Raw genomic sequence first — 22,937 nt, 5'->3', positions numbered from 1 at the left:
AAAAGTGATAGAAAGGAACGGATTGAAGATTCTTAATCAACGGAAAATTCTCTATAAGATAAGACAAGAAATAAATTAAAATTCGTGCTGTAAAAGTTCTGAAATCGTGTTCAAAGTAATAAAAATTGACATTTTCAATTTTTGAGTTTCTTTCGATTGCGAATATCTCGTAAACTAAAAGTGATAGAAAGGTGCGGATTGAAAATTCTTAATCTACGGAAAATTCTCTATAAGATAAGACAAGAAATAAATTAAAATTCGTGCTGTAAAAGTTCTGAAAGCGTGTTTAAAAGTGTAAAATGACATTTTCATTTTTCGAGTTTCTTTCGATTGCGAATATCTCGTAAACTAAAAGAGATAAAAAGGTGCGGATTGAAAATTCTTAATCTACGGAAAATTCTCTACAAGATAGGTTGATATATAGTCACTGAAATCAATTTTAAAAGTGTATTATAATTAAATTCAAGATTCATTAGCATAATAATAGTTTGTAAATCGTGAAGTTGCTAACAAAGAGAAATTACTTCTTTATACACAATACACAAGTTAAAGTGGTAACAACTTGCTGAAACTTGTACTCGTTTCCAGTTTGTTTTGTTGTCGCTGCGCCTCCACGGCGGCGAGCATAATATTTATCAATATACCTCTTTGCTTAATTAGTATCTATAATTTAATCTGATTAATTTTTAATTTATATAATATATATTTTTATCAATATAATATTTATATGTAAATATCTCTTGCATATTTAGTAGTACTTAATCTGTTCGTTATCAGCTAAAGGTACAGTTAATTCGAATTAAATTGTACGCCTAACACAAATCAAAATTTCGGAGCGGTGAAAATAATAAATATTGCAAACTATTTATCCGGCAAACAAACTATTTCGAGATCGGTTGTGGCATGAGAGTACGCGTATTATCTAAAAACCAACACAAATACCATTATTACTTAATCGCTGCTTTTAGACATTCACAACAAACACGTAATTAATTCCAAATTGAGATTTAAAATGGCCAATTAATCAAAATATAAAAAAAAACGAAAAAGTCAAAAGCTAATGCTAAAAATGATCAAAAATTAAAAAATAAATTCTATTCGGTAGAAATCCCAATATGAAAGAAATGAATATGACACTCTCGTAGTCTATAAATATAAAATAATGAATTCTATAGATGATTATTCCCCGATTTTCGCGCACACCAATCAACCTGTTATTTGGTCACCAACAGTTGCAAACAATCCACTTTGGTTTGAGAAAGATGCGACGTTTACTTCGATGACAAGAACATGATCAATCTAAAAGCATCAACAAGCAGAAATAAATACCATAAACAAATATAATAATTTACCTAAAGTTTATTGTTTTCGCTGCCAAAAGGCGATTGCATTCACCGGTGTCGGGGAGCGACAAAGGCATATAGGGCCCTTCATTCTCCAACTCGGTGAAATCATGCTTGTAGATGCGCGGATTTATTTTCATATCACCAAAAGGTCCTTTAAGCACTATATAATAAATGCTCAGCGTTGTCGTTGCTTTTGTCTTCATTATAAGCTGCAATAACCCAAAAAATATAACATTTCAATTTAAAATCCCTACTAATATTATAAATGCGAAAGTCCTGATGTTTGTTACACTTTCACGCAAAAGCTACTTAACCGATCATCATGAAAATTTGTACACATATTCTTAGTGGTCCCCGAATGGTTATAGGCTACTTTATATTTAATAAAAAATTATTTTTTAAATAAAATAAAGAAATTGTTTAGCCAATAATACCTCTGCATCTGGCTATTTGACTACTTTAACGCCATCTAGCATTCCAGCAATGAAGCTCAAACCTAAGTACTATAGTACCATCACACTGTATTATCACACTGTATTACCGACAGCTACGTCAACATCAAATCCAATTGACTACACTATGGAGACTGTACACTATACTTCCATAGACTATACTTTCAGCCATTTTAAACTTCCCGCCATTCTACTTCATTGTTACTTCTTCTGTGACTACAGACGCGTACGGAAGCAACTTCATTATTTTAGATATTCGCGAGCGAAGTCGCGGATTAAAGCTAGTAGAAAATATATTACCTGGTATGTCATATCACGTTCGGAACTCTGCGTGGGATCCTTCTGGCTGTTGTTGATGCGTGCCTTCACAACCCACTGATTATTGAACGCCGAAAAACGCGACGTTTCGTAAAACAATCGGTGCACAAACTCATCGGTGCGATACGGTTTCAATTGTAAATCTAAAACACAAAAATCACACCAAAATTTAAAAAAACCACAAGAAATAAACAAAATCTTACCATTAAAAGTGATTTTCTCATATGTGAGTAAATCAAAGATGCTCTCATATAAAACGCGCTCATCCGCCAGTTTCTGATCCATGATCTGCAGAGCCTCCATCACCTCGGCGCCATTTTTGTTCGGATGCACACACTCCTTCTCATGCTGACGACTCTCATGCAGCGGCCCACGCCATGGACACCCAATGCGACTGAATCTGCACACCGCCAATCTACAAACACAAAAACAAACAAAAAATTAATTCATCATAAACTACAAATAAACAATAACAAATGATTATGGAACCTTTCTTCGCACTGTGTATCCTCGTGTCGGTCCAGCGAGTTCCTCGGAAACTGCTTGTTGCAGTACTGGCACTCGGAGGGCAGCTCCGAGACGGCATTCTCCACGGCGAGATTCCTCGTCGCCGACGTCTTCGAGATCTCCACGCGGCAATTCGGGCAGGTGGCGGTCTCGTCGCGGAGGCGCGCGTCCGCCAGCAGGTGCGTGAAACAACCAGCGCACATCAAATGCCCATTGAGACACTGAAACAGTTTTTACAATTCAGCATCAACACGCAACTCGCACACACACACAGCCTAAAACAAACAAATCACATCAATCAATAAAAAATCACATCTATAAATTCCTGCAACTAAAATTTATTACATTCCACGCCGCTGGAAAAAATTACAATTATAAACATAAATATCAACTCGATTTGTTTTTTGTGTGGTGAAACGAAAATGAATCATTTTTGGTTATTTAATGTGTTGACTTTTTTTTTACTCACCGAGGACGCGTTAATGCCCTGTAACTGAACACAGTCGTAAATAAAATTTGTTTACAAATCCAAGTAGACAATTCGTATTTACGCCATTTTATATCGACCTACTTTATAGAACTCTGAATGCGACCGAAATGTCGCCGCTTACCTTGACGCCTCTCTCAACTAGATTTATTATTTAAGATAATATATAATATAATAAAAGGATCAAGATATTTGAGGTCCTGCTGTAGACATTTATAATATGAATGAACACATGGCAAATAGTTTTGCATTGATTTATTCAAGTTCAAGTAAAATCATAATAAGTTGTTCTTTGTTTAAACATTTACGCAACTGCAACTGTCAAACATCATTAGAGAACACAACAGAGCAACAACAAGTATCATTATCGTACAGTACACTTTCGATATGCTACAATAAGAAAATCAGCAATACATTAAACTAGACTAAAAAGGAAAGGAACAAAGGAAGTGGTTAATTTTGGGGTAGAAAATAAATACAGGTGAGAGGGTTCAGGTTATTTTCGGATACTTTTCAACAACCGGTCTCGTCTTTTGTTAGTTTTCTATGTGCGCAATAATGTTTTGTAATGTAGATGCAGATAATTGCGTAGTAAGCGGAACGTACAAATAAACAACGCAATTTCCTTTGTTTGCATCGCCAGACAAGATGCATAATTTCATCGAATATTTCATTCTTTGTTTTCTTTGGTTAGTATTAAACTACAGTTAATGATATTTGATATATGATTATATTAAAATGAATATTTTTATGAAAAAAATAAATATTGTGTTGTTTGTGCACAACATAATGACGCGATTAATGGCCGATGACACGCCATTGATAACAACGCGTTTACCCTGCCCTGGCGGAGTGGAAGTTTTCGCGTGCCACTGCGGTAATACTGCGCAAAAATAATCTCGCGATCGTGCAAAATAAAAAATGGCGTGTTACGTGTTAGGTGTGCGCCATTTTGTCCCACACACAACAATATCGACCATGTGGTGCATGCGATGAACGGCGCCCATTTTGAAGCGACATGGAAGCGAATTTAACTCGGGCGCGAGCATCAAATATAAATCAATAGTGGAGGCCGCGACCGCCGCCGCGCACACCATTTCCTACGACGTAATAGTCCGTGGCGTGTGCAGCCGGAGTGCAGCTGGGACAAAGAAAAGTCTCGCGGCGTTACGTAACACACATACATGTGTATTAGTGTGTGTGTGTGTGTAAACATGAGATGACTTCTGGGCTAGGCCACGATGCATCTCTCGGCTAGACGCGGGGACGTGTCATTTTTTGGGTGTTGGTGTCTCGGAATAAAAATAGAACCAACAACCAAAATAACACAATATTACGCACAAAATGCATAATAGCGCTTTCTATCATTAAATTTGAGGGTATTTTCGTTTGTTTTTAATGGCGGATTTATTAAAATTCAATTTTTTGTTTTTTTAATTTAATTTTGAATAGTTTTATTTGTTTTGTTTACCTGATAGACGGCCGCGCGTGGCAGATCAAGACAAACTGCGCAGCAGAGAATCCCACCGAGACGCTCCTCCAGCTTGTGCCGCTTGTCGGCGAGACCCTTCTCCGCGGTGGAGATCTTGCGCCGCTTGTTGTCCGGCTCGGCGAAATCGCTGCCGGAGTCGCGCTTCACGTCGACATCGGTCGACTCGGTCACGGGCTCGGCCATTACGGCCTCGCTGCTCGACGTAGCCGCGTCCGCCTCTGACATAATCCCGCACGACTACCTCTGCCTGCCTCGATCCGGCCGACAAAAACGCAATCACTAACTTACGACGACGACGACGGCGGCGGCGGCGATCAACGCACGTACAACGTGAGCGCAGCGGACGCACGGATCAAAACACAGAACAGCTGACCAGAATGCCAGTCGCCACGCTTCTATGCGACTAAACAGCTGACATGACGTCGGACTTGTTTGACAAGTACCTAACCTTCGCCGCACCGCGCGCGCCCCCTATTTCAGCACGCGCAGACGCAGTGGAGAGTGGGAGAGATGTGCGGCTGCAATATCACAACCATCACAACATCCGAGTGCATGCTGCCTATGTTTTTCCTACCTTTCTTCAATTATTGAAGCGGCAGCTGTGCATTGAATTCGCCACGTTCTGCCTCATTCCTTTTGTGTTGCTATTTATTACGGCACACGAATAAAAATAGAATTCCAGAGCGGCCATCTTGGTTTTCCATGCGCAGAGTTCAACAACTTTTGTGTACGAAACAAAACAGCCGGACCTTGGTTGAACATATTGATACAAACAGCGTGATACGATGCTTTCTCTTGCTATTGTGTAATTATATTTGGCATAGTTTGTAAAAGTAGCTAACGGGATATTGAAAAATTCCAATAACGAATAACTGGCTACCGTTCTCTTCATATTTTAATGTAATATTAAACTTAACGACCCTACATAAGCACTTTTAATCTTGTTTCTGAACGATTTGAATCGAAACCAACAAAGAACTGCATAAATTATAACATAAACTAGTCATTATTGAACATTATTCTTCTTATACTTCGTTTAGTAAGCGATATTTCGTCATGCAACATAAATTAGAATAAAATTATTTTCTATATTTTGACATAGGCAACCCACATTACAGACTACAACTTCTACATCCATGCAACTTGCGTATAAGCAATATTATAGGTTATTTCAGCAAAAAACTAATAAACTTTCAAAAATACCTTCAAATACTTATAAAACATGTCAATGGAACAAAATATACGCACTGTAAGTATCTACTCTCCATGTTTTAATTCATAACAATAACATTTTCGTTTGCAGTTCAAAGATTTCCTCGAATTTTACAATCAAATGTCACAGACCTGCTTCAGCCACTGTGTGAACACTTTCAAACGCTACGAAATCGAGCAGGATGAAGTTGCGTGCGTGGAACGCTGTGCTACAAAACTGATACGCTTCAATAATCGTTCTATAGGAGTATATGCAGAACTGCAACAGCAATTGATGGAAAAACGTATGGCGGAAGCTGAAAAAGAAGCACTGACTGCCCAAGCCAAACTGGATGCAGAAGCCACCAAAGTTGCAACAACTGATGCAGTAGAACAATCCTCAACACCAGATACACAAAATGAAGTTTTAAAAACCAATTCATAGTTATTGCTTGTAATAAACCAAAAAATGCAAGCTAGTGTTATCATAGTTTTAGTTGGTTTACCAGGAGCTGGAAAGAGTACATTTTCCAAGTTGTGTAAAACACATTTAACAGAATATCATGTTGAAGTGTTGCATTATGATGACTTGTGTGTGACTTTTTCTACAGATGAACGAAAATCCATCTTGAATCAAGCAGAGAATTATATTTTACACAGTAAAACAACAAATGTGTTAATTATTGATGATAATAATTATTACAAAAGCATGCGTTTTGCATATATGAAACTCTGTAGAAAATTAAATTTAGGATTCATAGTTGTATATTTTAAAATGTCGTTGGAGGATGCATTGGAGCGCAATGCACGTAGAAATGTAAAAGAAAAGGTTCCCAATGACATTATCAAAGAGATGTTTGGTAAATTAGAAGTACCAACAGGTGAACATGTTGTTCACATTAATATTCAACAAGATTTTTGTGATTTTGATTTTGATTTCATTAGAAACAAGATTCTAAACACGTCGAAAACTCCTCTATATCAAGTTGAACCAGTTATTTCAGTTCCAATGCCGCCATCTTTGCTACAAAAGGTTGATTTGACTATGAGGAAAATTGTACATAGAAAAATTCTAGAAGATAAAACGCGAGCCAGGGAGTTAAATATTTTAAAGAAAGAATTGTACAAGAAAATTACAAGTGGAGAACTTGTTGTTTCTGCGGAAATTGATGAGTTGGAAAGTGAACTAGCGCAATATTTTGTTTAAAATTATAAGAAATCGTTGTTTTATTGTAGATAGTGTATAATAAAAGATTAAATATGTTTTAAGTGGATTTGATTAGGATATTTTTTGAGAAGAGTGTAAATTGACACAGAAGTTCTGATAACACTAACGAAAAGTACCAAATTCAAATCAATCACTTTCCCCAGACGGATTGCAGGCATAGTTTGTATTCGTAATATGATTAAAGATAAATCACCACGTAAATTAATGTCGGTGTTGATGTGCCATGGGACATCATAAGCTTCATTTACCAAATTGTATAACTAAAAATGTTTTTAGTTAAAAAATAAACTAGAAAATTGTTATTTTGGCTTGAATTTTTAACACATTAGAGGTAGAGCTCTATTTTACCGACATAAATGACATAAAAGACCTCTAATTGTCTTCTATTGTTAATTTTACTTACTTTATCATGAAATATATTGCTTGCAAATGAAAACATAAGCAATTGCATGGCAAACATTAAATAAAGAAATAAATATTTCATATCATTTGTCTCCGGTGGTATACCATTAGCAGTAAGCGCATACAAACAGAAAATTAAACTTCCCAATGAGCTGCAGAATTGTACAGATAAAACAATTGAACAATATTCATCCAGTTCTTTCAAGCATCTAAAATATCTCCCAAAATAAACATTTTTACTCGTACTTTAATAATTCTCAAGTATTTACCTCAAAACAACATTATGTTGCTCTACAATTTCCTTCAAATTACACCTAATCGCAGAAATTGACGTTTCGTTAAAACACTGACGAAAAGCAACGCGTAGAAGTATCGCAGCCACATACATATAAGTAATAACGCCGAGAAAAATATAATCAAACGCTAAAAGCAATGGGATTGCTTGAAATAACATCAGAATAATCTGCCACACCATCATTAATCCCCAACAGATGAAGTTTTCATTGTAATCACAGACGTCATATCCTTTATAAGGCAAAAATCGATCATTGCTGAGGAAAACAATGCAAAGAACCAACAAACCATTACAATTAACAATCACCCAGAACGTAATCATAAGTCTTTTTACTAATAAAAACACTTTTTCTGTTGCATTTTGTGTTTGGTGATCAAACTTATCGGTGGGCCAAAGTAACTGCATTGTATTTAATAATTGACGCAGTTTAGGTCGGTATAACCACATTGCAAGTGATTTAACTAAAAACTAATCAGAGAATAGAGTCAATTAAATTATTTTAGGGATAGATATCAACCATAACACTTGCAGGAAACAAATCAATGCGTTTCAGTGTTGCGATACCATTCCATCGGAAGAGAATCTCCATTATCATGAGAATAATGTTTACTGATGCGGATATCACTGGTACAATGATAAGAAACACTTGAAGTGGGCCTTTTTGATCAGGGTGCAGGCCGTATAATTTGAGCATCCATGTTATGAGGTTTAATAAAACATTTTCTTTGCTTTTTTGATTTTGCGGAATATTTGTGACTTGCATGGTGTGGAATCAGTTAGAAAATAAATAAAACGAATTATTGTTAAGTGAATCCGATTGAAAGCAAAATAAGTTAATATATGTTGTCATGTTATTATGTTATTGGTAACAGGTGATACAGTTTACAGTATATTTATGTAATTAGTGCAATTACTCTATTTATAAATGATTTATTGAATTTATTCGTCCCGGGAGTGTTTAATAGAATGTAATTTGTTTCTACTCTCATGTTCTAGACATAATATGTGTCAATTCTATCTATAAGATTCGTAATTTTATTTTAAAGAAATTAATTATATAAAGAATAGCTAATAATGCACTTCAGCGCGCCATCTCGGATTCAATTATTTAACTATAACTATGATTGAATCTCAATGCAAACTTTTATCCTATAGAAAAAGGCTGTTTTTAGGGTTTTCCCGGCAATTATTCGAATTTTTCTCGCCGTAAAAACCATCCGTGGACTTCAACAAACATTTAAAAAAAGATTTGGTCAAATTGGTCTAGGCGTTGATGAGTTATGCTCTTACCAACAGACTTTTGCGATTCATTTTTATATTATAGAGAAGATATTCCATCCAAAACGGAAATGTTTATTAACTTTAAACGTTTCTTTTTTGTTTCTGCATGTTCTAGAAATTTCCAGAATGCTTTGAATACTATGTAAATGTAAAATATCAATAACGTCAAATGTCAAAATATAAAAACGATACTTTTTACTATTTTTACCCAATTTTACAAAAAATACATAAAAAAGCCTCAAAATGTTTTCCCTGGAACAAGGTTCATCTCCTAATACTCATATACTCTTGAATAATAAAATAATGTTATTTACTAAAATACTACAGTCGATCGTCCTGGTCAAGAGGAATTTATCTGGGCGATGCAATCCCGTACAACTTATGACAACGACGGTGAAGACGCCTTGTGGCGTGACCGCCGCCTAACGTCCACACCCCGAATGTCGGAATTAATGAACAGTCTCAAACCAGAACTCTTCCGCAATCAAGCAGTCGAAAACAGCACCAAAGAAATCTCCACTCTACTTCCCGACGAATTAATTTCCGATCCCGAAAATTTCAACGAAAGAATCTACGATGTTGCTATTGCACGTGGACGTGTTATAGGCTTACAAAAACTATGGGACAAATATCGAATTATCGGAAAAGGAGGGCCACTGCGCATGGCACAAGCGCTCAACTCTTATCTGGGCAATGTGATGCAAGAGGCATTTTTGTATCATGGCGATGTGATAAAATGCGACGGGCAGAATTTCACCATCATGTGGAAGCAGGGAAGTCGCAAGATGGCCGATTGTGTGCATCAAGCAGTCGATTGTGGTCTAAGCATCGTGAAAAACTTTACGAATTTTGAGAATGATGTAGGAGTACAAGTCGCGGGTAAAATTTAATTAAAACATAAAAATTAAAAAATTATTAAAATAAATTTTCTTTAGTAAATATTGGAATTTCATGTGGCACAGCATCATTCTGTGCGATAGGTTCGAAAAAACGCGCGACATATGTACTGACAGGTGATCCCCTAGAAGACGCGAAGGATATGCTTGGTAAAATGTCCTATAATCAAGTGATGGTCGACCAGGATGCCTGGGATAACCTCAATAGTATCGAGTATTTCGCCAAGGCATACGATGAAGAGTATAATTTGTATATTGTTTCGGATTTCTCATCGGCATGGAGGAGTATTCATGTTGCGAATGATACAACACTCTCAGGAAAGTCTAATTAATCAATAATACATATAAAACGTTAAAATTTAAATACATTTTTAGGAGAAAATAGTCTCACTGATACATTAATGGCTGGTTCCTACTCATCGATCACACAAGTCACAATACGAAGAGAATTTCATGATATTTATAAATGTAAGTGAAAATATTTTAAAAGAGAATTTTAAATTTGATTTGTTTTAGTGCGGCCAAGCATCGGAGACGCAGTAAACATGAAAATATACCCGTCGTTGAAATGTTTTATATTTCCACCGTTCATTACCACAGTGGAAGCGAATGAACCCATCGAAACACTTATAGAAATGCGGTATATGGTCGTATTGGTTACCAGTTTCTCGTTTGAGGCGCAAAGCTATCACGAGATGATTAAACTGACCGATTTTTACTACAAAATGATAAATAAGTAAGCATAAAACACTTGTAATGCCAAAATAATTGTTTTTGCATAGATTTCTAAGTTTTTATCATTTAAAGTTTAAAAGATTAAAAACTCTTAAATTTTTAAAACTGCAACATTTTTCTGGTCACTATTGACACTTCAAAACACGATTAATAAAAAAAACATAATTTTTACCTAACATAACCTCATTTCTTAGCATAATAGAACCATATCATGGTTATGTACACCGCGTAACCTACAACGAAAACGAGCTCCTATTCTACATCCTTTTTGGCATTCACGGAGACAACCAAAACGTCGATAGTTCAAACGCGCTCAAAGCAGCAATGAAATGTTTCAAAGGATCAGAAAATTCAACAACCCTCTCACAATTATCCATGTGCGTTGTTTCAGGTCAGCAAACAAAAACACTTAAACCTCTTATTAAACTACCAATCACATTATTATCACCTATCACCTAATCTTCTTGGTTTAGGCTGGGTATTTTGTGGTCCGGTTGGTCATCACATGCGTCGCGAAAACATAATAATCGGCTCGCATATAAACAAAGCCCGCCGCTTCCTCGACGAATTCCCCAACAAAGTCACCTGTGACCTGGACACTTTCCTCAAGAGTAAACTAGACGCACGACATTTCACGCTACAAGACCGCAAGAAACCCGAGGGTAACACCAACACCAACACCGAGCGAACCGATCATGAATGTATCTATGAATACGTCGAACGTGACTTGTAACCTAACCTCAATTATCACCTATTCACACTATAAAAACATTTATTTAATTTAAAGGTCAAATCGCCTGCCGCGCTTTGCAATCAGCCAGTACCCTATCCTCGATCGTGATTACGAAATCGAAACATTCAAGCGCATGATGCACACCATCAGCAAAGTGAATAAAACCCCGAATTGCAACGATATCGCTTTCGCTACGAACCATCCGGATTGTTCCTCATCGGTGAACCACGCTCAGGGAAAACCCGCCTCATTGAAGAACTAGCCTATACTGTATCCACCGAATTCCCAATGTTTCGCCTACGGTTAAACTACCTCGACAAATTCGTGCCTTACCAAATGATTTACTACCTGTTCGGAATCCCGCTTGGAATCGCACATAATTCCACAATCGCTGACAGGGAAGCAAAACTATCCTCAAAACTAAAACACCTACCTCTAGATGGTTTGGAATGTGTGTTGAATGTGATCTTCCGAGTGAATTTCCCGAAGATGCCTGTGATAGACACACTGCGTCCGGAAGAAGTGAAAACCATCCTGAATAATATGATCAAATTTCTGTGTCGTATTTGTTTCACACGTCCCTGGGTGATTTTAATCGATTGTGGTGAACACATCGATGCAGAATCCTGGGATTTGATTTATTCTATCCTGGAGACTCATTTGGTTTTACTTGTGGTTGGTATAGGAGGAGTCAGACTTGAATTACCACAGAATGTACAAGATGTGCTTAGTTTAACAAAGTGTAAAACTTTACAACTTTTACCACTGGATAAACTCTTTCATGTTACACTGGCTTGTCAAATATTAACCTGTTCAGCCATACCAGTACAATTAGAAAAGTATACTTAACTCTAAAATCTCAAAAAAAAATAAAAGATTTTTGTTTGATTAAATTATTTTTAGAGTTATACAGGATAAAAGCAACGGAAACGCCGGTTGGATAGAAAAATTCCTCACCTGTTTAATTCACAGTAACATAATTGCACTGAAAAAGACCGAATTGCTGGGAGACGCGGCACAGGACCTTGTTTTCCCTTCAAAGGAGCTCATGTCACGTGATTGCCTCAAATTAACCCAAGCTATTAAATGGAAACCCACACAATCTACGATTCACTCCGCTATTCTTCTACATCGTAAAAAATGGGAGATATTTGAAACTGTCGCCGCGGTATACCAAAATAAAACAAAACATAACCTAACATAACCATCATATAACCCTACATAACCTCCAAATTAATTTTAATGTGTTTGTAGACTGATACAATCCGCCTGAGTGAAGATATCGATGTATCACTCGTAGACACCGGCAGTAAACAATTACCAATCAGTCAAACGTCGACGAATATCGGCCCACGACACCGGCGCTCATCCAGTAAGGATAGCATCAGTCGCAGGCAGACAAAAGAGCTAACGACAATCCCGTCGAATGACTATGTGAGTGGAAGAGCTAGCCAAATAAATCTGTTTAATATTTGCGTGATGCAGCCGAATGGTGAGGCGCTGCTTGCTCAAATGGACCTTGATTCAATCTCAGCGTGTAAATATTAATATTTTTAAAAGAAAATCTAAGAAAATTAATTTTTTAATAAAATTTTTAATTTCTAGTGGATACTAGAAAGATAATGGATGGTTTGACATCCTATGAGATGACTTTCCTGAAAGGAGCTTCTGTCATCGGCGATTTCTTCCTGCGTGATATGCTTATGTTTGTTATATCATGCACAAATGAAAGTGAACTGGCAATAGGTAGCCATATATTACATAACCTACAATTTTAACCTAATTTTCAATTTTTTAAATTTTTTTAAATTTTCCTAGCATGTGAACACCTTTTTGACCTTCGGATAATCGGCTGTGCCGAAGGTGATTTCCGGCGTTCTCTGATGAACTACGCACCGATTGTGACTGATCGTTACACCACCTATGACGATACAATAGTCGCGTGCAATTGTGACGGTTTCCTCATCTCGGAATCCTGTCAAAAGTTCTCCAAATACGCCAACTGCGGTTACATGCGATTCATCAACCACGACTTTCGAAACGCTGCGTATAATCTACTCACAGCCACACAACTGCATGATTTACACACGAAAGCAATGAGTTTTCTTGAAATGAGCACGCGTAAATGCGTCAGTTGTGGAAATGGCGTCTTTACGAAAATCTTGGGTAATTTTTACGAGGAGGGTGTTTTAGCTGTGAAGAAGAAACGCCGCCAGACTGTACGAGGGGAAAGCATTGGGAAATCATCAGCTAGTCTTCTGGAAACCTGGGATGTCGCACCGTTAAATTCCACAACGTCCAGCATTCGGAATAGTTCAATGAAACATTACGAACGGAGTAATTTTTATTAAAAAAAATATTAAAAAATTAATTAATATTTATTTAAGTGGATCGAGCAAATAATAAACAAGACGGTATAATATTCCAAGCTTATACAAAAGCTGGTGTGACAGGAGAAAAAGCAAAAATTCCACCGCCATTTGAAAGCTCGGACTTTTCATGCTGTGAGTGTGATAGAATCCTAGCATGTATGTATCATCACATACGTAAACACTACGAAGTCACCGAGAGATATGACAGATGGTTAAATGCCACTTTGGAATATTCAACATTATGCACAAAGAATGCAAATGTTGCTTTGGCGATAAAATTTCTGAACCACGCTTTGGAGATTATCAAAGTATGCAACCAATTATACACATAACCTAACCTAACCTAAACTAACCTCAACTAACTTAACCTAACCTAACCTAACTTAACCTAACCTAACCAAACCTAACCTCAACTAACTTAACCTAACCTAACTTAACCTAACCTAACTTAACCTAACCTAACCAAACTTAACCTAAACTAACCTAACCTAGCTCACATACATAACCTATTTTAGGGACCTTATAAAGCAATAGCGAACCCAGGCGAAGCATGGAAATACAACGTGATGAAAGCGCGTGTTTTGACAGAAATCGGCCGGGCTCGTTCACGAATCGGCCAAACACGTCTTGCATACCAAGCGTATGAGAAAGCCCTCTATCACTACGGTTACACACTACCAAAACCATCAAGTCTGCGTTATAAAATCATGGATTCCTGGCAGTATATCCTAATGGCGACCAAATCGCGGCGAGGAATCGGGACAAAATTCGGTTATGTTGCCGAGTTTTACGATAATGTATCAAATTGTCTTAGCATGATGGCCAAACTGTTCATACACTTGGAAATGTGGGATAATGCTTATATAGCTGCATTGTGGAGTTTGAAAAAATCTCTACAATCAGAGAAGAATTTCGTGACGTTGATCAACGCCTTCACGAATATTATTTTTATATCAGCGAGGAAGAGGAAGTACGGCGTTGTGGAGAGGTTGGAAATCATGGCGTTGGATTATTGCAGAAGATACAAGTGTCACATTGATGTGAATGACATTCGTAGTGTTACAAAATTATACGCGGCCATCTTTTACATCAGGTTAGTTTTTGATGCAAACCAGCGCCACCTATGAATGAAATTCTTAATGTTTTAGAATACAACGAGCACGTTTTGAGGATGCATTCAACATCGCCATCTGTGTGGATCCCATGGCGGACATGTTGCAATTCCGCGCGTTGCTTATCAAACTCTTTCCGCTTTTCATCGAGATGATTCTCCTCCGATCGGATGTTAATGAAGTCCTCAATGCAATGACTACGTTTGAACAGGTCACTGGTATACGAGGTGATTACATCGGTGATTTATGGTTTCACTCGCTTGCTATCTACTTCCACTTGCAAACTGGTTGTTTGTTAGTGGATATCAAGCTGTGTGAGGATTATTATTACACGCAGAACAAGCGAATGATTAATTTAAAGGAACCGGAAGCTGAACGGCGATATTTCGTCGCTATTTGGTTGTGGTATCTTCGAACTGATAATTATGATATTGCTGATATATGGCAGAGGAAACTACCGGAGACATGGACAGTGGATCCGCAGGAATCTATAAGTAATCTTATTACAACATTAATGTATATCGAAGGAATGATTATTAGACTTACGCACAATATGGATCGGAAGATGATGTTTATAAATGAAGAGATGAATACGAAAATTCGTACTTTGTTGCGAAAAATGGAGGAACAAGCGTCCAAGGTGAAAATTATAGCGCCTAGGTTGTATCATTTGAAAGCTTATTATCATATGTGTAATATGGATGAGTATAAAGGCTTTGAAACTCTGGATAAAGCGATTAAACTAGCGCAGAATATGGGGAATTTATTCGATGCTGGCTGGGCACGACATTCGGAACGCGTACGTGTTAATATAGGCTACTTTCATGACACTTTTCTTTGCGCATGCGCACAAAAAACTGTCATGACATTTATAATATTATCTAATAAAATAAATTTAGGCTTGGAAACAAAACATGCCGACGATTGAAAGAACTCTGTGGAAGGACCATGCCAACATCGAGATGCTGGATTACCGTGAAGTGGAATCAAACAGATATAAAATAGTGTTTTATACTTTAGAAATGCCAATGTATCTATAAAACAATGGCCGACAAACCTAACCATAAAATCTACGATTTTAAATTAAAATCTTTGTGTAAACTTTAATCTTTATATACCAAAATTATTATTAGGATAATACCAGGTAGAAATAAATAAAGGTGTGATATTTAAATATGTATTACTCACGATTTGCAAACGGTTACTCTTTTCTCGGACGACGCTCGTTCAAACCACAAAACTTGTTTACTGCAACGCGCACTCTGCCGGAGTAGTTGGAACCAAATCCGTTGCGTTTTAAAATCCGCAACCGTGGGCACGCGCTCAACGGTTCAGCTCGGCCTCGGCCAGTAAAGAGCAAGAACGGGCAACGAACGCGTCTCACCGCATTCTCACCGGCACGGCATCAAGTTTGCTTTCCATTGCAACATCGATAATTGCACTCGCCTGCTGCACTTCTTACCTATACCTATGTTAGCAGCAACTGCTAACCGTTAACACCAACAATCATCCGGCTGATGTGCGTCTGATTACAAATAAATCATGGACAATTCATTCACAGAGGTACGTTTTAAAATAACGGTTATTTTTTTTTTTTTTTTTATTCCTAAATGAATGTAATTTGATGATTTTGTTTATTTTGTGTTCAGCACGTTCTCGAACGTGCGCGTCAACGCCAGAAGAAGCTCGGGCCGTTGCGTGAAGCAAACGTATCGACGTCTTCACCGAATATTACACATTCGGAACTAGTGCGTACAAGAAAAGAAGTTGTTTCTGATTCTATTCTATTGACTACACCCAAGATGACAAAGAGCAACTCCAAGACAAAGATTTCTTCGAATATAAGTTCAAGTCCCTCACAGGAATTCAACACTCTGAATATACAGAAGGATAGCTTGAACATGGAGATTCGGTTTTCATCAGCTGAGAATGTTAGAGTAGAGGTTGAGATTCAGAGTGATGATGAAACAGGCACACCAAGGGCAATTGTACATGAAGTTACAGAAAATACATCAACACCAACACCTGCAGATGATCCAGAAGGTGAAAATGAAGAAAACATGCCTGCTTTAAGAGAAGAAGCCAAAACTAGACTTCAGAGACTTGGCAAATTATATTCAGGTAAAGAAATTGTTAAATTATTCCATGAAAACAGGTCAATCAACATTTATTACCTGCAGAGGATTAAGATAAGCTGGGTGTAATAAAACTTTCTTTGTTTGTGCACAAATGTTCACAGGTGATGAAGATTTGTCTTCGCCTATTAGTAGAACCGAAGGGAAATTCCAGATTGAAGAGCACAAGGAAAATGTGGCTACACAAAGTTGTAGACCTAAGAAAGGTCTGGGTAAACTTGCAGAGCTTGCAAATGATATTAATCAATGGGAAGATGACATTACTTCTGTAAGTAATTTGTAATTTTTAATTTTTATGAGTATAAATTGAATGTTTTTAATAGTCAAGGAAAAATATGCAAGAACGTAAAGTGACAACACCCAAGAAATGGAAACCACCGGCGCCACAACCTCCAAATAATCAGAGTCCGAAGAAAACGCATGGAAAACCACAAGCACCGAAACCACCAGTTGTAACAGCTGTTTCCAAGAAGGAGAATGATGTGGATAAAAGTGAGAAGAGTGCTGGTAAACAATTGAAGTGGGATAAATCAGTTTTGGACACTTTGGTAAGTCAATAATAAAATATTTATTGTTATTTAGTAATATTTATTAGATTAAAGCTTGGATTAAGGTGTCTGGTGGTTGGGCGTAAAGTTTTGTCCTTCCATATTATATTATGATCAGTGTACACTCTGGATTCTAGGAATCACAAGGCTTTACTCGCACCGAATCAAATTCTCGGTTAGTTTACAAATTTAAAAATTCACAGGACAAAGACACAAAAGACGCGATAACCGAGCAAACTGAAGAAGAAAATTCAACTGAGCATGAAGTAGTCGTTGAAGAACCTATTCCCAAACCGAAAATAACAAAGAAATTGGAGAAACTTCCAGCGCGTAAAGAAGAAAACTTAGTAACACCGCGTTCGCCAGCGAAAAATCGCGGCATTGCAAGCCGTGCGGCGATGTTTGAACAAAACGCACCGGCTAGTCCGGTGAAAAAAGAAAAAGACCCGGCGTTATTAAGTGTATCACAACGCAAAGCACTTTTTGAAAAGAACGCCGGTGAAGCACTGGTGCCGAAAGCTGCGTTTGGTATGGCAGCGCCGATATCAAAAATCCAGCCATCACCAAGCATTAATAATGATTTAAATAAAAAGGTAGAGTCGCCTGTACCAGCGAAAAAACTCAAAGAATCTGGTAGCATTGCAGAGAAGATTGCATTGTTGAACAAAGGCGCGAGTAATGCGACGATATCTCAGAAACAAATCGAAGATAAAGTCAAAGAAGACCGCCAGAAGGAAATGGATGTCCTGTTGAATAGATTCAACAAAAACAAACAGGTATGTTAAACATAATCATACAGATTATACAAATAATAAATTATTATATGATATTTAGGTGGGTATGCAACCAGTCGACGCCATTTTAACCGACGAATCAGATGATTCGGTTGACGAAGACGAAACAAGCGAAACAACAGCAATGATCAGTTCAAAATCAGTGGCGAAAGTACTACGGAAGTCTAGTGACATGCCACCGCCGCCGCCTCCACCTACAGACAACCGAAAAAGTGGTGAAAAACGTCCGAGTATGATTTCCACTCCAATATTTTACATCAAAAACAATTTGAATATTTATTTTGTTTGCAGAGTCCGGTGACAGTCTGCAAGTGCAAGCCGTGTTGGGAGAAGTAAAGCGGATCAAGGTAACACAACCAAAGGACGGGAAATTATACCCGTGCCTGTCGGACATCGAGACCAACACGGAGACGGAGCCGGAAGCGTCGGCATCACCATCAAACAGGTGCGATAAAATCACTGATTGGATACTATTCCTGTTTTGCTTAGCGTAATGCGCCATTTGAGTACCTGTCGTACTTAATAAACAATTTAATATTTAAGTATTATGCTGATTGCGCTGATTTGATTGTGCTTAGCCTGTGATAGAAGAGATTTAGTATTATTTTTCATTGATTTAGACTTAAACTTAAACAATCGGTTTGATTGTGGCTGTTGTGGTTGCTTTTGAATAAAGTGTAAAAGTGAAATGAGAGCTTGTTGATTTTGCTTCCCAGTGTTCCGATCTAATAGTGTGTTAATGGTGTTTGTGTTGCAGTTCGCTGAATGAGAGCTACGAGTCGGAGAGTGGCGCCAATACCAGCCTCGGGCGCGAAGTTTTGAAAGCCATGTACACACGACATCAACAAAATGACAGCCATAAACGGGTAAATATTTAAAAACATTAATATTTAATCAAAACATTATAAATTATTGTGTGGTTTATGTAGGTCAGCGATTGTAGCACTGAGAGTAATGTGTCTGATGTCCTGGCTGACATGAATGAGTATTTGAATGATATTGATTCTGAAGATAGCAATGGACCAACACCGTCCAAACATGGCAAACTTCAATCACCACAAGTAAATACCTAAAATAATCATTTTATATTAATTTAGTTTTTATCATTGAATTTTTTGTAGAAAACACAACCATCTCAATCGTTTTGTTATAAAAAGTTCTCCTCTCCACAAAAATCGCCGAGTAAATTCCGATCGCCATGCAAAATTGTCACTTCTCCGAGGCGTGATTCTGGCTCAAATCTTCCAACGCATGTTGTTGATGGTTCGGATGTGTTACCACTAACATACACTGTTAGTTTCTACCGGAAACAACAAACACAAGTAAGTTGTATAGATTTTATCAACGTTTTATCACGTTTTGAAGAGTTTTTTACATTTTTTAAAATTTATTTATTTATTTCTAGGGTTCTACTCCTGTGAAACAAATACGACGTTTCCAAGAAGATGAAGGTGCTATCCAAGAAGAGGATAGTGATAAAAGCATGGAAGTTGCCGAGAAAATCGAACAACTTACCCGGGAAGTCAACAAACAACAATTGGTCATTTCCCAGGCGAGTAGTGCGCTGAATTTGTGCATTTCCACGCCGGAATTCACCGGATCCACTGAACAAGTTGAAGCTGAACGACTTTTACTGCTTGCATGTAAGTTTTTCTTCATATTTTTATGTTTTTATTCTATTAATATGTGTTATTATGTAGCACATCGAAGACAAGCTGCAAACATGGAAATTCAACGGCTGAAAATTGAGAAATCTTTGCGCCCTCTAGCGCAACACTCGCAGAACCTTCCAATTGAGAAAGGCACGCTTGTTATAAGTAACATAAGCCTTCCACTGAAGAAAGAATACACTAAAGCTCTAGCTGCTGCTGGTGGCAGAGGACATCATGTTGTGTGTCTGGTAAAATGCGGTGAACAAATCGCTGAGACACAACTTGTGTCCACAGTTGCCGGATCATCGAAGAATTTAGACGTTGAATTGGTTATTCCTGGACAAGTGAAACTCACTAATGTTTACAGTGACTTCACGATGACTTTAGAGGTTTATTGCCTGCAAGCACAGGAAGAGATTTTGTCACATGAAGTAAAATATCACATTGGTAAGAAGGGAAGTAGTAAAATAACACCGCGTAAGAATAAAGCAGAGAATCGAATGTTGCGACCACCGAAAGAGTCCCCAGCTGGTCCACAAGCAGTGCGCTCGTCTTCTTTCGCTCTGAATGGTTACATAATCTTTTCTATTCAAGCGATTAACAAAACGCAATGGACGCTGAATCAAATGCCACCAATCAGCCCGCTGGAGGGTTCGGTGAGCATGCGCGTTCACTGCGAGCTTAATGTCTCCGTTGAACATCGCGGATTTCTAAATATGTTCGAAGATGTCTCAGGTTTAGGCGCATGGCATCGCAGATGGTGTTTACTCAAGGGAAATCTGATTAGTTATTGGAAATACCCAGAGGATGAGCGTAAGAAAGCCCCAATTGACACCATAGATTTAAGATCTTGTCTGACGAAGACTGTGGGTCCAGTCAGTCGCGATATCTGCGCCAGATTACACACATTCCTGTTGGAACGCGAGCGTCCAACTCAAGCCAACGACAAAGAGACGCTCACTGTGAGCTGCCACGGACATAAAACTATTATTAAGTAAGTTATTAATATCTTTCAAGGTTGGCGAAAGACATGTTATTTTCATACGTGCTGTGTGTTTTCACAGGCATTTGCTCTCTGCGGATACGAAGGACGAGAGGATTGAGTGGTGTGCGAATTTGAACAAGTCGCTAAATGCGCTGCGGATGTGCGGCGGCGGAATAAAATCGACGGACTTTTGATGTTTCACGCTTTAACCTAAAATTACACCGCAACGCAAAATGGCGGTGAATTTCTACATGATGCCTTATAACCTAACAAATAATTGCTTTGAATCCCTATTGGGATTGATTTTAATGATTTACTAACAAATTTACACATTAATCAAGAATTATACACCAAAAAACATCAAAATTTCTGGTGTTACTTTAAGATATACTTAATATACGAATCTTTTTCAAGTTAAACGGACACTGGTACTTGTCAACACCATCCAACATGGTTTCAACTTGTTTCAAGTGATCCTCCAGGTCTTTTTCGCGATAATTCACACCAAATAAAGGATTCTCTATGATCAGAACACATTTCTCAGCGGAGACATGATTCACCACCTCCTTATCAATGTGTTTGATCGCAAACAAGTTAGCAAAGTAAATAACATCGAAATAATCTCGAAATTTCTCATTGTATTTCCACGAAGATAAATTTTTCTTTGAGACGAAGTTGAGTGTCACGTCGGGTATTACCAGACATTCATCACTGTATTTACGTTGCATATCTTTAATATCTGTAATATTTCCGGATTCAACCACATTACAATCGGAGATTTTCATAATAGTGGAACCCAAAGTGACAGAACCAGTTGTCTGATGCGTATATTCTGTACCAAATTCAATTTCGTGGAAAATTTCACGTAAATTCCGCTCTGATATATCAGTTGAGCGATATTTATAAACATTGTTGGATTTCTTGGTGAATTCTTCATCAGGACATTCCACACAGTAGGAAATAAACGGTCCTGTTTGCATATCACCCAAATATCCATAATGTCCAAAATGGTCGCCATTTGTAATGACGCCAGTGACCATAGATCGATTTGTTCTTGTAACTTCACTTTCCAACCATGCGAAAGCAACGCCATTGCGTCTGAATGACTGATACTCTTGTGTGTTGAGATTTTTCGCTCCGGATTGATGCAGGTTCATGTGTAAATCCCAATCGAAGGCTGCATTGCGTGTATCATACCTTACACCTAATGTCTTTCTCAATCTTTTGTCCCAACATTCAAGCACATCAAATTTGTCACTGGACATCCAGAATTTAAACACGTTCTCGATATAATCACGTTCTTTATATTTCAAGTCAATGTTTACCATTGGTAATACCTGTTTCATATGATCTAAGTTAGTGATCATTTCTATTAAATTATGGGCCATAAATGTTAAATATCTTGCTGATGATGGACGCATCAACATATTCCCGTAGATCTCCATGAACAGGCGTGTTTTTTGTATGAGTCCAAGCGTTTTCAACGGCTGAAATGCAAGATTTAACAATAAAATCTGCTTGGCGTAGACTTCCGGGATAAGTTCCATGATATAAAAGTTGATTTTGATGATTTCTTGATGTTGATACTTTTTAGAGATGGTTTTCAACACGTGGCGGGCATCTGCACCACCAACAATTAAAATATTAATTGTTTTATTGCTTTTTTCAGGTGGTAATTCATCGAAGAAGTTTAAAGCAGGTGTAATGCCCCAAAACATTATTTCTGCTATGAATCTTGACGTGAGTGGAGTTGAAGAAAGTGAAGTTTCGGTTGTGAAGTGAAAACAAAATCGATCAAACAGTTGGGTTTTTGGTTGTCATGGTTGGCATTCTAAAGTTTACGAAGCATGTGTAATTTCGATAATTCCTACTTTTCCATGAAGCCGAATTTCTCTTATTTACATTTTACATATTTTATTCGCTGTCTACATAAACACGGATTATTTCTTTGTGTTTTTTTTTTGATGATATTAAGC

At 37.6% G+C, this 22,937-nt stretch overlaps 4 protein-coding genes and 1 long non-coding RNA gene across 6 annotated transcripts; 3 read left to right on the top strand and 2 right to left on the bottom strand.

Moving 5' to 3' along the window:
- Positions 1 to 433: 433 nt before the first annotated feature.
- Positions 434 to 5,022, bottom strand: LOC135798358 (zinc finger TRAF-type-containing protein 1 homolog). Its single transcript, XM_065311186.1, has 6 exons — positions 4,582 to 5,022; positions 2,606 to 2,844; positions 2,320 to 2,531; positions 2,099 to 2,259; positions 1,353 to 1,555; positions 434 to 1,299 (listed from the first exon to the last, which is right to left on the bottom strand). The coding sequence occupies exons 1-6, from the start codon at positions 4,825 to 4,827 to the stop codon at positions 1,272 to 1,274; spliced, it is 1,089 nt and encodes a 362-aa protein (XP_065167258.1). The 5' UTR covers positions 4,828 to 5,022; the 3' UTR covers positions 434 to 1,271.
- A 754-nt stretch (positions 5,023 to 5,776) lies between these two features.
- LOC135798359 (uncharacterized) lies at positions 5,777 to 7,056 on the top strand. The gene is made up of 2 exons (XR_010549694.1): positions 5,777 to 5,851; positions 5,906 to 7,056. It is a non-coding gene; the product is annotated as an uncharacterized lncRNA (long non-coding RNA).
- A 2,080-nt stretch (positions 7,057 to 9,136) lies between these two features.
- LOC135799134 (uncharacterized) lies at positions 9,137 to 15,904 on the top strand. The gene is given in 17 exon segments (XM_065312155.1): positions 9,137 to 9,261; positions 9,327 to 9,878; positions 9,935 to 10,215; positions 10,273 to 10,363; positions 10,412 to 10,631; positions 10,825 to 11,021; positions 11,104 to 11,359; positions 11,418 to 11,622; positions 11,625 to 12,202; positions 12,267 to 12,531; positions 12,618 to 12,900; positions 12,969 to 13,109; positions 13,182 to 13,700; positions 13,751 to 14,043; positions 14,251 to 14,828; positions 14,884 to 15,646; positions 15,747 to 15,904. Coding segments are annotated over 17 exon segments (5,382 nt in total). The 5' UTR covers positions 9,137 to 9,242; the 3' UTR covers positions 15,888 to 15,904.
- A 279-nt stretch (positions 15,905 to 16,183) lies between these two features.
- On the top strand, positions 16,184 to 21,493 carry scra (anillin, actin binding protein). 2 transcript variants are annotated; one of them, XM_065311701.1, is made up of 13 exons: positions 16,184 to 16,410; positions 16,497 to 16,968; positions 17,087 to 17,250; positions 17,306 to 17,530; positions 17,734 to 18,306; positions 18,365 to 18,554; positions 18,616 to 18,769; positions 19,082 to 19,190; positions 19,254 to 19,385; positions 19,446 to 19,646; positions 19,730 to 19,967; positions 20,025 to 20,970; positions 21,041 to 21,493. In XM_065311701.1, the coding sequence occupies exons 1-13, from the start codon at positions 16,390 to 16,392 to the stop codon at positions 21,153 to 21,155; spliced, it is 3,540 nt and encodes a 1,179-aa protein (XP_065167773.1). In that variant the 5' UTR covers positions 16,184 to 16,389; the 3' UTR covers positions 21,156 to 21,493. The 2 variants fall into 2 exon arrangements, with proteins under 2 accessions (XP_065167773.1, XP_065167772.1); XM_065311700.1 differs by having other exon boundaries at positions 17,668 to 18,306.
- Dnaaf3 (Dynein axonemal assembly factor 3) lies at positions 21,239 to 22,772 on the bottom strand. Its single transcript, XM_065311702.1, is given in 2 exon segments — positions 21,239 to 21,377; positions 21,380 to 22,772. Coding segments are annotated over 2 exon segments (1,341 nt in total). The 5' UTR covers positions 22,680 to 22,772; the 3' UTR covers positions 21,239 to 21,336.
- Positions 22,773 to 22,937: the final 165 nt, after the last annotated feature.

Source organism: Atheta coriaria, unplaced genomic scaffold, assembly GCF_025399875.1.
Source record: "Atheta coriaria isolate IRGN ID8LTWV9N9 unplaced genomic scaffold, Caltech_Dcor_3.1 hic_scaffold_9_pilon, whole genome shotgun sequence".
Lineage (NCBI taxonomy): Eukaryota > Metazoa > Arthropoda > Insecta > Coleoptera > Staphylinidae > Dalotia > Dalotia coriaria.
The sequence above is the reverse complement of the archived record's forward strand: the minus strand, read 5'-3'. Positions and strand labels throughout refer to the sequence as shown.

Coding starts and splice junctions, on each gene's coding strand:
- scra (XM_065311700.1), top strand. CDS start 16,390: ATGGACAATTCATTCACAGAG. Junction 16,969..17,086: donor ACTTGGCAAATTATATTCAG/GTAAAGAAATTG, acceptor AAATGTTCACAG/GTGATGAAGATTTGTCTTCG. Junction 19,968..20,024: donor ACGACTTTTACTGCTTGCAT/GTAAGTTTTTCT, acceptor GTTATTATGTAG/CACATCGAAGACAAGCTGCA.
- LOC135798358 (XM_065311186.1), bottom strand. CDS start 4,827: ATGTCAGAGGCGGACGCGGCTACGTCGAGCAGCGAGGCCGTAATGGCC. Junction 2,845..4,581: donor CACGCGCGGCCGTCTATCAG/GTAAACAAAACA, acceptor AAACTGTTTCAG/TGTCTCAATGGGCATTTGAT. Junction 1,556..2,098: donor AACGTGATATGACATACCAG/GTAATATATTTT, acceptor GGGTTATTGCAG/CTTATAATGAAGACAAAAGC.